The 18,085-nt window shown below is 33.0% G+C and overlaps 2 protein-coding genes across 3 annotated transcripts; one reads left to right on the forward strand and one right to left on the reverse strand.

Annotated features, from left to right (window-relative positions):
- Positions 1-5,787: 5,787 nt before the first annotated feature.
- LOC105247911 lies at positions 5,788-11,318 on the forward strand. 2 transcript variants are annotated; one of them, XM_011252371.3, is made up of 5 exons: positions 5,788-6,270; positions 7,576-7,896; positions 9,017-9,580; positions 9,796-10,132; positions 10,234-11,318. In XM_011252371.3, exons 2-5 carry the CDS (start codon positions 7,690-7,692, stop codon positions 10,356-10,358), a joined length of 1,233 nt encoding a protein of 410 aa, XP_011250673.1. In that variant the 5' UTR covers positions 5,788-6,270; positions 7,576-7,689; the 3' UTR covers positions 10,359-11,318. The 2 variants fall into 2 exon arrangements, with proteins under 2 accessions (XP_011250673.1, XP_011250674.1); XM_011252372.3 differs by lacking the exon at positions 7,576-7,896.
- Positions 11,319-12,628: 1,310 nt separating this feature from the next.
- On the reverse strand, positions 12,629-13,965 carry LOC105247910. Its single transcript, XM_011252369.3, has 3 exons — positions 13,750-13,965; positions 13,285-13,446; positions 12,629-13,198 (listed from the first exon to the last, which is right to left on the reverse strand). The coding sequence occupies exons 1-3, from the start codon at positions 13,814-13,816 to the stop codon at positions 12,972-12,974; spliced, it is 456 nt and encodes a 151-aa protein (XP_011250671.1). The 5' UTR covers positions 13,817-13,965; the 3' UTR covers positions 12,629-12,971.
- Positions 13,966-18,085: the final 4,120 nt, after the last annotated feature.

An 18,085-nucleotide genomic window follows, 5' to 3' on the forward strand; every position in this document is an offset into this window, starting at 1 on the left:
TGTGTAGTGACGATTGATGATGCCAAGATTATAAATTCGATGGACAGATGTCTATCACAGATGAATATTCATTTATATTACGCATTGTTCATTCGCGAAACGTACATACAATCATGAATAGAATCTTTATTATTTAACTTTTAACGTAAAAAAAAAGATAAAACTAATATAACATAATAAACTTTTAACATAATAAAAAATAAAACTGATAGAACCGAATTGTTACGAATTATTTTATTATTATTAAAAATGGAAAGTTTGCATAAGAAGATTGTGATCTACAGAACTCGATTCTCTTCAATGAGAATAATAATACCAACACGATACATACATACTGTCGCTAAATATATTGTTAGGATTGAATGTAATCTTGATGCGCGTTCTCATGAAATGATACATCTAAAATCTCTGAGTGACAAACGGCGACAATGCTTATGCATTCATATATTCATTACTGACATTCAGAAACTTCCGACCTCTTTCTCTGTCGCCGTATCACGGAACTGGGACAAAGTATCGTATATAGCAAGGTGAACACGACGAGGAAAACGATATTAACAGAATTACGAAAGCAATGCGAGGAATGCAAATAGATTCTGTTCCAATTAAAGTTCGCGCGTTATCCCCGGATTTGTTCGATTATAAAATTCGCATTTCTATCAAAATCATCCATAATATAAAGACACAAGACAATTCTATATGATCAATTCATACATCAATTATGTGTCATTTATATTTTCTGTAATAAAAAAATGTCTCTTTCTATGTAATATAATTAAAAACGATGTATCATCAATTTTAATAATTGAGACTATTGAGACATAATTGAGGGAATTGACTGTTGAGGAATTGACTATTGAGACATGTAATTGAGGGAATTGACTATTGAGGAATTGATTATTGAAACACATAATTGAGGGAATTGACAATTGAGGAATTGATTATTGAGAGATATAATTGAGGATTATTGAGACATGAATATAATTGATTTATATATATCTACATACATTTCGCTAATAAAGGACATTTGTATAATAAAGGCAGAATTATCACCTTGTACACCTAACGTGCGATATGATCAAGAATAGAAAGGTGCTGCGAATGTGGTCTGCATAAAGTCCGGCGTTACAAAAGGGAATACGTAATGATGCACTTAAAAGGGTGCGCAGGGTCAAAGGGAAGGTTAAATATATCAAACTACGACTACGTGCGAGAAATACGTACAGAGAATTACGGAATATTTCGAAATCTGACTTTAATCTTCGTACTGTCGACGCGATACCATTTCGATATCATGGGGAACGTTTGAATAATTATTTTCGGAAGATATACGTTCTTCTTTCTTTTTTTCTCCCTATCTTTTCTTTATCTTGAAAGTGCTCGTTCGGTAGCGGAAGGTGTTATAATTGAATAATTTATCAGCGTCCGTGATGAGAAACGATTAGCTAAACTTGGACGATACTTCCACCGGTTACCGAGGTGCCGCTTTCAAAGTGGAAGCTTAATACGAAACTTCACAGGATGAAGTTGCGAGCTGCACTTTTAAATTGCGCCGCGTAAAAGAGTTTATAATAAGGCGTATACCGGAGATTTACCGAAGGAAGAAGCACGAACTGTTGTCGATAGCGGAAGGTGCGGAGTTACGTTCATTAAATCATAAACGCGAAAATGGATAGTGCATATCAGGATCCGGGTTTAAAGTTTGACTCGCTACGGAGAAGAGTGAGATACAAGTAACGTAAAAAAAGAAGAAAGAGATGGATAGAAAGGGATGGTCTGGAAAGCGGTACTGAACGAAAATGAGAAAGGTGAATGATGTAAAGAGCGTGCGTGACTCTTTATTCCTGGGATATTTGCATTCATGAATCTCGTGATGCGGAAAAGCCGCAGACACATGCAGCATTCATCGTAATGCAGCGCGGATTACTAGTGTATAATGTGATTTCGCCATATCGGTTTTTTCTTATTGTGCCATCGCGGCATATATTGAACATCACGCAGCTCTGCAGTAAATATAAATACAACTGCATGTTTATATTTTTTTTAAGTGCAAATAAAGTTTCGCGAGTGTGTGTTTTCACATAGATATATTAGCAAAAATTATTGTATGTCAGCTTTGATCCTCTTAAATATTAAACTTTATCATACATCATTCTCTCTCTTTGAATCGTTTTTTAAATTTTTGTTCTTCTTTTATTCGTTTTTTTAAAATATATATTGTTTAAAATGTATATTTATATAGTGCGTAATGTAAAATAGTCGGTGTGAATGTTAGATAACATGAATGTTTAGAAAAACTCATAAAAATGTCTGTTATATCTCTGGCTTCCTATGTACAATAACGTGGCAGTGATCGATCAAGTTGAAAAATGCTAGGAACCACAGAAAACATATTTCGCTGAGCACTAGAATTTCGTGAAATTTTATGACCGGAAGTTAAGCTGATCCGACGAAGACAAAGTTCAGGGCTATTACCCTTGTCGTCAGAACGTGACTTGAATAAGAACATATGTAACCGAAAAAATGTATGATTTTCCGGATCATATGCTGGCTTTTCTCTTCGAAAAGATAAAAATTACACATATTTTTTTTTCATATATATGCAGATTATATTATATTATATTATAGTATCTTGAAAAAAATTAATATTATTTATTAATATTATTATTAATATTATAATTAATAAAACTTAATATTATTTTATTGCTGGTAAACAGAAGAAAAGAAATATATTTACGAATGTAAAATATTCGTAATTCGATCATATAATTTTGAGTCTCATAATAGCATTTTACTATAGCAAATATTTTTTCTATAATCAAACTTTTATATAATATTATCTTGCATAAATATGTTATGTTATACAATAATTACACATTACATTAAATTTTCCTTCTATTTTAAATAAATTTTTCTAAACTGAAATTATTTTGTCATTAAACATATATGATAAAACAAATTAATTTAGAAATGATAAGCGATATGGATATAAATTATAAAAAATAATCTGTAGGAAAAATTTATTTTATATTTGTCAAATTGAAGCATATATCTGTGTGGTGCCATCTCACGATCAAGATGATAAGTATTTTTCAGCTTATAATTAAGATAAGTTATCTTGATATTTAAAGTAAACATTTAATTTTGAAGCACATTCAATGTATAAAAAATAAAAAATATAAATATAAAATTAAACAAGTAAATATCTTTACAAATCTTCTTTTGCAAATAATAATATTATTTTAATAGAACGATTAATTGATAGAACACTTATATAACATAAATTATTTCTTTTCTGAAAAATATAATACCTAATATATATTATTTATTTAAATAATAGAAATAATAAATATAATGAAAAATATATATATTGTGTTTGTATACAAAAGACAAAAATTATTTAAACTTTTATTTGCAAAGATGACTAATTAAAAAATTCCATATTGTATATTTTGATTTATTATATTATTACATTTCATGCACCATATGTTTATACATACATGTATATATTTATCTGATCCACTGATGATCATTTTTATGTGTTACAATTTTGCTAAAAGTTATGCAATAGTAATTTCTCCAAGCTAATACAAGATACTAAGAAACAAATAAATAGGAAATTCATACCTGATATATAAGGAACAAAATTTGCACCAAGTATTTCTGAAATGTCACTTTGATATCACTCGCGACAACTCGCACAATCTGAAGCACTTTCGCAAAATATCGCTCTACGATCGAAAGTTTATCACGAGATATGTCGTATCGCGGCGCGGAAAGATTTTTTTGGCACGAAATCGAAATCGTTCAAAGTGTTTTTGATGTTGCGATGTCGCGCGTGCCATGGCGGTGCTGAACAGCTGTTCATCAACCGTGGGGATTGTTTGACAGGAAGAAGGGTTGATCGTCGTCCATCATTGCCATCTACCGCAGGGTGCTAGTAACTACTGTAGCCTTTATATCCTGGTTGTTTAACTTTCGCAGGAAATATCAATTTCTAACGTTTAATTTTTTAATTGTTAAATTTTATCTATTAATGCTAAATAATCCTGCTTTTTCATTATATTAATTATATTTATAATTGTAATACTTTGTAGGATTGTTTATATTTTTGCGTTATAAATTAGCTAATAATTTTACAAATCTATGTAATGTTTCTCTGGAAGGAACTATATATTGACGCGTGATGGTAAATTGTAGATTCACTTCCCATAAATGTAATATGTTTATCTAAACATGGTGATAAATGTTACTTAACTTTGAAGGCCACGATCTATCTGATAGAGCTATCCTTGCATATCATCACGTGCGATCAATACAATCAGGTACGCATAGAACATCATTCGTCATGCCTATTTAAATATGCGATTGAAAAAATGTAGAATAGAATATGTGCATATGAATATTCGTTCTCGCAAAAATGGATAGAATATTAGATATTTAAATTTAATATTTATATATAAAAAATTAATTAATCACAAAATCAATTATTTATATTCACATGGGAGATATATATCTTTAAATAATGAGCGTTTTCTTTTTAACTGTAACACATATTGTATTCTTGTGACACGCGTATATTTAATGTACTATATTCTAATGCAATTGTCGTAACTCATTTTCTATGCAACGCGATATTCTCTACCGCATTCTTTTAAACTGCCAGCATGAGATTATCGTGAAATTATAATTAGTTTTTTCTGCGCATCAAGATGTATAAATTTCTACGCAATACATATTCAGTATAAGTTGCCGATTCTTTTTCTTGCTAAATTTTATTTATCATGCTTAGACGAACATATATTATCGTACTAGATCGCGAAAATTTGTCCATTGATTAACTTTTCATAACTAATTAATTGATATAAAAAATATATAATTATGATATAAAAAATATTTTCACACAATTTTCTATCGCTTTAATATATTATCTAAATTTTGATGTAAATAGACTAAATTTCGTACTTTCCTTTACCAAAAGAACATCTTATATTATATTATTAAAACTTCACATCAACTTTAATATTAAAATCTTTTCTCTCTTGTGTGAAATATTTTCTATTATTTATTCTCATTTATTGTTGTACCTCGGATAGGGAAAATTGTGACTAATTACGGCCCTGTTTCTGTATACCGTTCTTCCATGTGGTTGTATTTACTCACGGAGAAGCGCCTGCACGTTCACACACCTGTACACATGCAGCAACGCGTAATATAAACGCACGACCTTGCGAGCGCAACAGGCGTCACTTCACAACTACAACTCTACAAACTAGAGACTACACAGACGAGTATATGACACATACGGCAGTCAAATAAATCCCCTATTTTAGCGGCAACGGTCACTTTTGTGACAGTACCGTAGTTGCAGATTCCTGATTGGTCTCCAAATTTCTCATAAAAATTAAGAAATTGAAATTAACTTGACGCTGGGTTAAAATTAACCATCTAATAAATTTAACAATTTATTAAATATTATTTATTAAATATATCGGGCAGAGTTATATTATAATTTTCATATACGTTTTATATGCAAAGAGGAATGATACAAAATATCTAAAAAAAGAAAAGAAATGATGTATATATATATGTGTATATATGTTAAAGGTATTAATAATTTAGATACATGAAAATTATTCATATTTCTTCAGCAAATCTTTCTTTACGTACACATGTTTATTCACGTATAATTCCCAACTGTAACGGTGCCCCTCGGAAAATTCCCTCAGACGTCTTGCCATCATCCATCACTGTAAGCTGGTCTCTTATAAAGGGAACCCACGCGAGAGCAGGCTGCATACCACGTCGACGCGTCGCGCGCAACCCAAGTCGACGATTGTCACGACGCTCCGGCAACGCTCGCACGCGCGCAATCGCCTGCGAAGCCATTCATGGGATCCCACAAGTTTCGTTGATGAGCGCGATGACGTAGTTGGTCTCGGTGCGTCGCGATACGCAGTGGATATTAACGCGTGCAAAGTGCGTGGTGCGGTGAAAGCTGTCGGCGAATTCCTCCTCGCGATCGATGATAGTGCGTGTTCGCGTTTCGATCGTTTTCGTGACCATGGGATCGAGCGTCTGACATCGTTGTCTATCGGCAGGAAGATCAGCGGGTGGATCTTTCGAGACGTCATCAGTCACGGACCCGTCAGGCGTGCATCCACGCCGACATCGCTTCTCGCCGGATAGCAACTGTCCTCTTCCTGCTTACTCGGGATCTCAATCTGCCGTTCTTGGGCTGCAGCAATTTACTCCGAAACGAGGATTATGGTACAAGTGTTGTTTCTTTACATCGAGTGCACCGATGCGATCCAAAGCGATTATTTACTTATGATTAATTCTGATATCACGACGTTGACGTGTTGCGTGTGAAACAAGCTACCTGATACAGAGTAATTAAAATTTTTCCTAGAAATCACACACGCCAAATTAGACGTGAATACTATAATAGATTATGTTTTCTATTATGTGCTTCTCTCTGCACTTATTTTGCAATAATTAAAAGGGCATTATACTGATGTTGCTATGCATGCATTTACCGTTATTTAAATTTTAACGTGCTGCAAAAAAAGTGTATTTTGAATGTCTAATGTTATTGAAAAGAAATTTCATTCGATTTATCCACGAAATAGCGCAAAAAATGTCCTAATAAAAAAATGGAAGTTGTCGTTATTTTGTGCTTTACTTCAGATGACACACCGAGCGTTAAAGTCTCTATTAAGGAGATGAGAGATGCAGGCGTCTATCGCATTTGGCACATTAATTCTCATTAATTAATAATAAGGTCGGCGTCGCTGTGATCTCGGTGATAAACATGATTTTCTTTGCTGTATTCCGTGGTCGTCGGAGCGGGTCGCGCGATCGCTCGAGATTAATCGACATGGTCACGACAAGGCGAGGTTTATTTTTTCTTCACGGGGAAAGTTCGATCGTTAGTTCGTTTCTTTGACGTTCTCTCGGACATCCTGTTTCTGCGTGATCGCGGTTTTATTGCATCGAGAACGAAAGGATCGTGCAGCTTATACCGCTGATAATCACCTGTTGTAGATGATAGAATTGCATTGCTTGATGAGAGAAAGCACACTGTTCACGACCGAGAAATTTTACGATCGAAAGATTGTCCACGTCAAGAGAATTATCCGGGAACAATATTTAATAACAATATTTTTCTAAACTTATTTCACTCGTAAGATGTATAATCGATATCAAAGTGATCGAGGCATTTTTTTCCAATAACTTCTAAGGAAACTTCTAAGGAATTATTCCCGTAAATCAAATCTGATAAGAATGTTTAATGAAACATTAGAGCATTTTAAAGTGAGATTATTATATTAATTTTCTGATTTTCCAGTAATCATAGTTACGATATATTTACTATGTAATAATAATAAAAATAGAGAATTCTTTTTAATGAATGAAAATTCTTGTCGCTGACTGTAGCAAATATATTTTGCGTCGAAAATTATATCTCTAGACGATCGAAAGCGGACATGGCGTCGCATTATACATGCGTGCATATTAATAGCACACCTTTAGTGCTCATTGCCGTAAAGTGCTCACGATAAAATTTTGCAGCGTGCACAGACGACGCTACCGAGTCCCCGTGATCAGCCGATCTAAACGATCTTATCTAAACGTTCATTTGCCGATAAGCTATAATTGGATTTTCGAGAGGACAATCACGAGACCATGGCGCTGGCCAAGCTCAGAAATTTCATCGACAATAATCTGAAGACGGTGTCCACGCCGTTGGATCGCACGGTAAATTTGGAGCCGGAGATCGGCATTAGGATCGTACACTCGCAGAACGATAAAACGCTCCACGTCACTGTTCTCGGTGCCAGACACTTGCCGCAGAACTTTGGCTTCACCAGAGTCAACAGCTACGTCGTAAAGGTAGAGTAAACCTCACTCGAGAATGTGGATCGATCAAACAAGAGGCGGTATACATTTCATCAACAGCTCACACATTCTCGCACGTTGTGTCAACTGAATCTATAAATTTGATATAGTAATTTTATTTTTCAATTTTATTTCGTACATATAATTGCTCGTGTATCTGTATAAATAAAACATAACGTTTTCGAAAAATACATCACTGCAAAAATATTAATCGATATCAACACTTTTACACTGCAAGATCGTGCTTCGTTTCGCTTCCCTCTGAATTACGTATAAGACGTCAAAGAAGCTGTTGGGTGTTATCTATGATTACGTAATACCACGAGAATATTGTATTATAGAAGTGCGACATTAACTGTAGTATTTCTAGTTCCTTCTGACATCGTTTCGCAAATAGAACGACATATAGAACATATCGTCTATCTATTGTATATATGTACATCTATGTTTCTTATATATACATACATAAAAAATCAATTAAACATTTTATCAATTAAATATATTTCTGGAATACGTGATATATATATATATATATATATATATATATAAGATCTATATATAAAGATCTATATATATATATATATATATAGATCTTTATATATAGATCTTTATATATATATTCAGAGTATAGGGAAGCGAAACGAAGCACGATCTTGCAGTGTAAAAGTGTTGATATCGATTAATATTTTTGCAGTGATGTATTTTTCGAAAACGTTATGTTTTATTTATACAGATACACGAGCAATTATATGTACGAAATAAAGATCTTTATATATAGATCTTTAATAAAATTCACTAATAACATCAATTGTTGGTCTCATTATTTACATCGCTGGGAGAAAATTGACTTACAAATAGAATGTAAAAGTAAAAATTAAATTTTAAAAAATGCTAAAATTAAATTTAAAAAATATATTTTTCATATTTTGAAGAATAATTTATTTTAACTAAGAAATAAATAAGAATGAAAATATATCTCTATTTTATTACATTCATGTTTGATTCGTATATACCTTTATCTTAAAAGTTGAGCAATTAAATCATAAACAATTAAAGCATAAGTTAAAATTCGCTGTCATCGAGAAGAAATAATTTCAAGATTTAATTTCTCTAGGTAAAGCTGATACCTGGCAAGGAGAAGTTCGAGACTACCACGAAAAATGAATCCTGGCCACAATGGAACGAGACATTCACTTTTCTTCTGCGTAAAGAAATTAAGCAAAAGTTTGGTAAATCGAAGGTCATCGAGGAGGAAATTAATGGATCTAGATTCATTGTTGCGACCCTCTACGCGATTCTCGAAGACAAACCGCTGATAGCGACTGAAAAGAAGGATTCGGATAAGGAAAAGACATCGCCTGCTAAGGGAGAATCGGCGAAGAAAGGCGGAAAGAAGAAGGAAGGTCAAGGCGGTTCTACCGAAAATCAGGAATCTACCAAGAACAAGCTCTTCAGTCAATTCTTTGGCAAAGGTACCGACAAGCTCGCGGAACCTACAGTTACGGAGAGAAGAGCCTACGACAAGAGACGAACCATTGGCGCGACAACGATTCCACTCGACTCGAAAAATTTTGTTTGCAAACCACCAAAATCGAAACATACCAGCGATGTATCTACAGGAGATCTGTGGAAACCGCTGCGACCAATCGCAAGTGGTATCTTAGGTGCCGAGGACAGAGTAGGTTTCTATAGTTTCATACAAATTGCACAGTCGCAAAAGCGAAATCATTACAATTATATTTAATATTTTTTTTTAAGAAAAATTATAACATCCTATTAATAAAAATGTGCATTTATTTTCTGGAAATATTAATATCTTTCTTCGAGAGATATGTTATTTACTATATTCTTTACATTTATTTAATTTTATTATACGAGTCAATATTATTTCAGAAGGAGAACAAAAAAGGACAAGTCGAATTATCATTATGTCTATCGAAAGGTGAGAAAGACGAAGATAGCGGTGGGCAACTGGTACTGTCTCTAAGTCGTCTGAGATGTTCGCTTCAGACGATGCACGAGCACGAGGGACTGAAAGGACAAATGTATCTGAAGATGTCGGTTGTCGATAATGGACGTGTAACGCACTTTTGGAAGAGCGATCGATTTGCGCCCACGGTATCCACGAAATTCTCACCGGAAACGGCAAGAGTCATCGCCGACAATCCGTACAAAGGAGCGCTCAATGACGTGAGCTTTGTTGTAAAGTTCGTCGCGAAGAATAAAATGGGTTAGTAAAACCAATGGGAATTCTAATTTGTCGTGATATAAATTATGCATGATTTATGTAAAATTATTTATGGTTTCATTATACAATTATTTATGTTTTAGGCAAGAAAACTCCCGTGGGTCACTTTGTACTGGGCCCTGACGTCGGTGGAGCTTACGGCGAACAATGGAAGCAAGCTCTAGCAAAACCAGGACAAGAGATAACGAAATGGCAAGCGTTTCAATAAAAATGAGGCGTACGAGTAATAACTTATTCAACAACGAAAAATCATTGCAGCCTTTGCATACTGCACCACGTACTTTCCTTATAGACGTCTAAAGACACCGCAATGAAAATAAGAGTGCTATATACGTGCATCATAAATATTTGAGATACTGATCGATAAAGCTATTCCAAAGAATACCATAGATACGTACTCGAATTCGAAGATTATTACGTGTGCATCTCTCTTGCTATGTATATTTATGTCCGAGATCTGTCGATTTTATACAAAAAAAAAACACGGTTTTTAAAGATGTAATTCTACATTTTTATCTTTATACACAAATTGCACAAATTCTTTGTCAATTTTAACCGTCCTCGACTCTGCAAAGGAGAGAACTGAATATTTTCTGCTCTGAATTTAATCACTATAACCGTCCGTAAACTAAGTAAAAATTATTGTCTTTTACACATACGTATAATTAAAAAAAAAATCATAATGTACAAGTACAACATATCATATTTTATAAGATTGCGAGAACATAAGCTCATCATATTGCATTAATATTAAGTAATATTTTTTATGAAAATAGTTTCAATTCAATAATAATTTTTTCGTGTTAAACTAACAATTTCTATAGAAATTAAGACAATCGAGAGGCACATTATAGTCGTCTGTAAAAATATTTTGAAAAATGATATGCTCTTTTAAAGTGACAAAATGGAAAATTTACTCTATTTTGCTCTATATTATATATACTCATGCTCTACATCATATATACTCATTTTTATTATCATTTGATTATAAAGGAAGAGAGTGAACAATATTTGGAGTTGGTGTATTAACAAAATTAAAAGCCATTTTAAAATGTGATAAATCGAAACATTTGTTTCACTAATTATTATGTACATTTGATAACAAAGTATTTAATATAAAACGACATAATAAAACGATGTAGTAAAAGACGTAGTAAATTTTGTAAAACATATCTCTCTCTTTCTATATATATATATCTCTTTACAAATGTTGAGTTTTAATTTAAGTTAATTTTAAAGAGTTAGTATTTATATCTTCAATAAATGTTACTCGACAAAACATACATGCACAACACATATTATTTCGCATATATGTTTCTTAAACATATATATTTTTTACTTCTTTATTATTTTTAAAAGCAAATATATCTTTATATAAATATACTTTATTATATGTTGTAAATATTTTATTGTATGTTATATATCAAGATAATTTTTTATTCATTCTCTATCGCGAATATAACAGATAAAATTTTTCAGATTTTATATTATTTTAATGATAATTTAAATTGTATTTTTAAATAATTTTGATGTTTTAAATAATTTTAAATGTTTACAATTTAACATAAGAGACTACTGAAGAAGAAAATAGTTAAGGAAATGTTAAAATGTTTATAACGTTAAACATAAGTATTACAAATATTTTTTCTATATTTTTTTATAATAATATTTTAATAAATAATATCTGTATTGTAATGGACACTAAAAACATATTATTTCATACATATGTCTATACTTTTTACTTGTTTATTATATGTAGAAGCAAAATATCTTCATATATATTTATAAATATACTTAATTATATATTATATGTCGAGACAAGTTTTTATTAATTTTCTATTATGTGAATCAAACAATAAATTAATTTTCTATCGTGAAAAAAATCATCGTTTTTCAGGTGTCATCTTCATTAAGGTAATATTTATTTTCTGATTCAAAAATTATTTTATTGTCTGCATTTCATACAATCATTTAACAATTTTACAATTGAACAATTTAACCATTTTAAAAAATTTTGATTGCAATATATCAAATTTTGATTCTAACTTATTAATATATTAAATTCGTATGAAGTATAACAGTATTATGTTATATATATGCCTTATTTATATCATATGGCAGTGTAAAAAATTACATATTATTAAAGAATTATGTACAAAAATAATAAAAAATAGCAAAATGCCATACTAACACTAAGTTATCGGTATAATTGATAATTAATGGACGGATAATTAATGGACGGTATTAGCTATTTATTATTGATCTATTATTGATCAATAATATCTAAGATTATATTATAATAGTAAACTATTTCAATATTAGTAAAATGTATAATTTGTACTCTAATACAGAAAAAGTTTTATTTGTAAGTTTTATTTGAAAAAGTGTTATTTAAATATATATTTTTATATATATGTAGTGATAAAGAGAAAAAAAAAATATATATATATTTCTATAAAATATGTAATTTATGTTGATAAAATATTATTTAAGCCAAGTTAAATGATTTACTGGAAGTTATTCTCTCTTATAAATATGTTTAAAAAATTTTCATTATCCCTTTATAGTAAGGCATACTGTAGGCACTTAATTTCTATCTTCCATAAAAAAATTATAAAATTACAACAATTGCAAAAAGCTAAATAAGCAGACCTATCAATATATTTAATTTTCTAAATTTGGCTTTTTTTGAAATTTGATGTGTAAAACAAGAGAAGTATTTAATAAGTACAAGTAAAATCTATCTTGAACTGTAAACATACTAAAATATTAATTATTCAGTAAAGTAGATCTGTCAAAAATCTATGGCTACATTTTTTTTTTAAATGACGAATATATATCGAACTGCTGTTATTAAACTAATTAACAAGAGCAACCAATTTTCATGTTGATATGGCGCCAAATTGCAACCATCTTTACTATTACATGTACAGTATTCCATAAATATATTATACGTTCCAGTTCTCATTAAACAAAATCGTTCATCACCTCCAATCCCGGGTTCACCCATAAAAGCGCAGCTACGAAAATATTTCCATTCACCATGAACTGTAAACATAAATTTATACAAAACTTAGGATGTAACAATATAATTGATGAGCTAGATTTATATTTCATATTTCTAGATGAATGACCTTTTTGTCGAATTTTGCGGCACATTGTCGGTCTTACACCCGGCAAATGGGTTAGACTCTTTGCTTCTGAACAATCTGTCATATGGTAAGTCTTATTGTCAAATGGATCCGTACATTTTGGATCATTGTCTGATCTGCAGTCGTAACATTTGATAGAAAGGCCTGAAAAACGCGACAAAATATTTCTAACTATATAAATAAATACTTTCCTTAATTATGTTATAAAGCCGTATTCATTTAAATGCAATCTAGTACGCATTTATTTCTGTAAAATAGAGGTTAGAAACGTATCTAATATAAAATTCTTATCAAAATTATTACGCAAAGCTCCGTAAAAATACCGATAAGTATATACATGTATAAAGTATTTACTTGTGTAGTCTCGAGCTTTTAAAAAAAAGGTTATTTGAAGGTTAATCTAAGAAGAATTAATTAGAACTTATAGAGGTAACTGGCTTAATATACCTTCTTGGATGCAGTAAATTAAAACAAACACTGTCACGAAAAAAGAAAGGCGAATTTCAACAGCCATTTCGGGAAAAACCTGAGATATGTATTTTCTTCTTGCTTCGTAAAAACTCACGATCGATTCAATGCCTCTAAACTGCAATAAACATTCTCTAAATATTCTGTGTCCACGCCTATAACCAACACAACTGATGCTGACCGCGCGATGTGTTGTCGCTCGATTTTATACCGGGTAGCCAAAATAATTCCAAAAAATTTTCTTTTTTGAAAGACCCTCAGACAATGATTCATAAGTTTATTATGACTTTCTCCAATATTGTAGATAATATCTATTGATAAATTATCGGAAGGCTGCCACTTATTGAAAGATTATTAGTATTTAAAAATATCAAATAATCAAATACAAATTACATTTTTATATTTTTAATATTGCAAATAAATATTAAAATAAACATTTTTCCTATTTACTATATAATAAATATGCTTTCTAGAATCATGTTATTTTGAAACCATTTTATATATGTACGTCGATAATTGTTTAATTATCACAATTACTTGCGTACTCTCATTCGCAGTCGCTTATAACGCGTGTCTTACAAGTAAGTGTAAGCTCTATAAATTCATATTTATTATCGATATTTTAACATCCTTGATAAATATTGTTTAAAAAATATTGACGGAAAAAACGTACTAGAATTTTATGAAAATTAAAATAGTTTCATATTGTTAGCTAATATAAGTAAGCTTTCTCGAGATTACATCTTTTTATACGTTACTGAAGACTTCGGGTATCCTCGGAATTACGTCACGCGTGACTCGAGTAACCGCGCCCCACCCTACATATGCAATATTTCTTGCTATAGTGTTACTAGTATATAACCGTATGCATACATATGCGTATTTGCCAGAGAGAAAAACGCAATTATTTTATATCGGTAAACCACATATGAAAAAAATGCAACGTAGGAAACGTGATACTGCATCTGCAAGTGATAACTGATATAAGAATAGGCTTCTCTAAATTAATTAACACATTTAAATAATAAAAGATTTGCATTATACATTCTGACAATACATAAAACAAAATTATTTTATCTAATATTCTATTAAAATTTTAATTTTTTATAATACATGCCAAATTTAAAATTAATCTAAACAAAATTGATCTAAAACAGGTACAAAATAAATATATGTATAAAAAATAGATATAATATATTATACATGTAGATACTAATATTAAAAAAGATTAAATTATAATTGATTGCAGTAACTTTCAGTTGACTGATTCTAATCATTCAGTAGTTGTTATCAGATGAACGGCGATCGTGTATCAGCGTGAAATACTCGTATAGTTCAATGCCCTTACGAGTATAAAAAAACAATATGCTTCTGAGAAGGGCTATTACAACGAAATATTGTTCAACGATTCAAAGCTCATTTGCGTGAAAGTATCTTATCTTCTCTCTCTTTAGAGACGCGATCGCGTACAGGAGTCTGGATCGTGAAACTCTGAATCGACTGGTATACGTCGATCGTCCCCCTTTTCCCTTCCTCCAGCATCCTCCAGCTATCTGTATCAGTCTGAAAGAAGGGGGCGATCTGGACCCCACGGATCTCGTAGCCCGCAGCGAGCGAGATCGGCTCGCTTTCGCGGGTGGTCCGACGACCGACGTGCGCGGCCCGAAAAACATTTGAATGCTATAAATAAATATAAATAAATTGATTTGCTGACATTAGCATATAAGTAGTAGCGAAGGGGGAAGACAGCGACTGCGAGCGAATCCCCTGTCCGTTATTCTCCCCCCGTCCCGTTCTCCTCTTGCGCGCGAGTCGTGCCGGCTGGACGTTGATTTATATCGGTGTCCCTTCGGTTCCTGCGGCATTCACTCGTCGACTTCTCTTCCCTTTAACTTAAAAGGGCACGGGACTATGGGATCCGGATACGCGCGCGGCCGTGCCGTCTTCTTCAGTCTCGAGCTCGTGGGAATTAATTCGAGAGTAGCGCTCTTTATATGTCGCTATGTGTGCTTTTATACGCCGTTCCATATTCGTATGGCACACGTTAAGTTCAATGCTATTTTTATTAAGCTATAATTATATTGTACACGTTATAGTTCGGGAATCCTAAGAACAAGTCGTTCTTTAATTTTCAGTAGACTAAAAGATAGAAATGCCTTTTTTTATTTATTTTCAGAGTAAAAGAGAATATGTAAACTCTCATGAAAAATTAATTATACTTGGGTAGATCCCATGAGACGTAATGAAAGTTAATAAGCACACGCGTTAAATATTTATTTTCCTAGAAATTCAAGATAGAATAACGTATTTTGCCGCATAATTAGAGAGATAAAATCATAATGACTTATTTATCGATTGCATATGAAAATTTCCTGCGTTTCAAAGCTTTCATTCATTCGAAATGACAATCAGCTGTTTATCTTTGATGCATAAGAATCGATACGCTAAGTGACAAAGATTAATGAGTATTTTGCGGCGAACTGTTCCTCAAGCAATTCTGCACAAATGTTTTAAGCTATATTTTTTCTTCGTTAACATATACCTTGCATTCTAGCGATTACAGTCTCTTGCAATTGTTAATACTCATTTTTCAGTTGATCGTGTCAGTCGTCGTTTCGATTACATCCGATAACCACGCTCGCTTCCTTCGAAGATGAGAATCACGCGACAACATTTGTTCTGGACCATCGTGTTCTCCTGCCTCGTTGAAACTCGAAGCTGCTTTTCCATGTTGACCAATCGTTCGGGCAAAGACTTCTTTGTGGATATCTTAAACAAAGTGCTGCAAACATCACGCGCGAAGGACGTTCTCCTCGTACTTCGAAACTCTTTATTAGACGGGCAGGCGGGCGACATTCTCGATAAAATACTCGCGGCGACAAGTCGACGCGTACCGACTCTTTACGTAAACGCGGATCAGACGGAACCGTCTCGAGTTTCTTCCTGCGGAATGTCACGCGATCTAGTCGTGTATATCTACGTCTCGGAGCGAGAGCCGGATATCGTCGAGGGCGAGCTCGTTGCCGAAGACATGAACCGCCTCATTCACGATCGCGTTCGGCCCAAGGTACTTGTACTGATGATACTTCGTCGACCGTGTCGCAATCTCATAACGCTCTTCCGAGCGATGTGGTCGAGGAATATTCTCGATGCGATTGTTGTGGAGTATTCCGGAGTATCGGAGTACTCCACGATCGTTCATCGATACAACCCATTCACCGACAGTCAGAACGACGAACCGTATTCCGTAGATACCGTGTGGTTCACGGAAGACTTTCCAAACATGCACGGTTATCCATTGGTTTATGCCTTTACTCGTCGGCTTCCTTATAGCGACATTGCGTCAGCCACGGAACAAAAGTTAAAAGGCGTAGATATATCCATCATCAATAGCCTGGCGAATAAAATGAATTTCACCGGTATTCCCAAGATAATAACAGAACAGGATAAATACTTTAGAACGATGTCTAATGGAACTCCGTTTGGTATCTTCATCGATGTAGGATCTAAAAAATACGACGCCCTTTTGGTTACGCTGCCGATGTGGGGAAATGTGTACCCAGATACACCACCCGCTATACAATATACTTATCCTTTCTTCCATGAGAATTGGTGCTTCGTGGTACCCAGGCTGCTTGCCAAGCAAAATTTCACGAGCATTGGATTCCGATTGCTCGTCCTGAATTCTTCGATCGTAGGAATCTTCTGGTTGTGCTCACGATTAATGAAGTTCAATCCAAGTGAATGGCATCTCCTGAAAATCATCGGTATCATGCTGGGTGTATCATTTCCAGCGGTATCCACAAAATTACACGAGCAAATCATCCTTCTCAGCATTTTCGTTGTCTACGCATGCTACTCCTCGACTCTTTTCGTCGAACTGACGAGCATCAGTTTCAAGAGCAATCTTTATGTTGAATATGATCATTTACAAGATCTAATAAATTCCGATTTCGCATTAATGATGGACGAAAATATAAAGACAATTATCATGCAATTTAACGGTGCCTTTTTGCATGAAGTTTACAAATCAAGCAAGAAAATCACAACCTTTATTCACAAAGATCTTTGCCTTAAGGATTTGCTGATGTACCGGAATGCTACTTGCTTTATGCAGGATAACTGGGCCCAAATGCTTGAAGTCAATAATATGCAGGATGATGTGAGTCTGCTGCAGACGACAAAACTCTGTTATCTGTCACCACCGGTCGGTTATATCTTCCAGGAAGGATCTCCTTATATCAAACGTGTCAGTGACTTATTCCTAACGCTCGCAGAAGGAGGTTTATGCCATAAATGGTTTCACGAGTTTCTA

Source organism: Camponotus floridanus, unplaced genomic scaffold, assembly GCF_003227725.1.
Source record: "Camponotus floridanus strain SB8 unplaced genomic scaffold, Cflo_v7.5 scaffold30, whole genome shotgun sequence".
NCBI lineage: Eukaryota > Metazoa > Arthropoda > Insecta > Hymenoptera > Formicidae > Camponotus > Camponotus floridanus.

Bases quoted from the DNA above. Each gene is read 5' to 3' on its own strand.
- LOC105247911 (XM_011252371.3), top strand. From the start codon at position 7,690: ATGGCGCTGGCCAAGCTCAGAAATTTCATCGACAATAATCTGAAGACG. The intron at 7,897-9,016 runs GTAGAGTAAACC...TAATTTCTCTAG, and splicing joins TCAACAGCTACGTCGTAAAG to GTAAAGCTGATACCTGGCAA. The intron at 9,581-9,795 runs GTAGGTTTCTAT...ATATTATTTCAG, and splicing joins TCTTAGGTGCCGAGGACAGA to AAGGAGAACAAAAAAGGACA.
- LOC105247910 (XM_011252369.3), bottom strand. From the start codon at position 13,816: ATGGCTGTTGAAATTCGCCTTTCTTTTTTCGTGACAGTGTTTGTTTTA. The intron at 13,447-13,749 runs GTATATTAAGCC...CGCGTTTTTCAG, and splicing joins AATTTACTGCATCCAAGAAG to GCCTTTCTATCAAATGTTAC. The intron at 13,199-13,284 runs GTCATTCATCTA...TTATGTTTACAG, and splicing joins CCGCAAAATTCGACAAAAAG to TTCATGGTGAATGGAAATAT.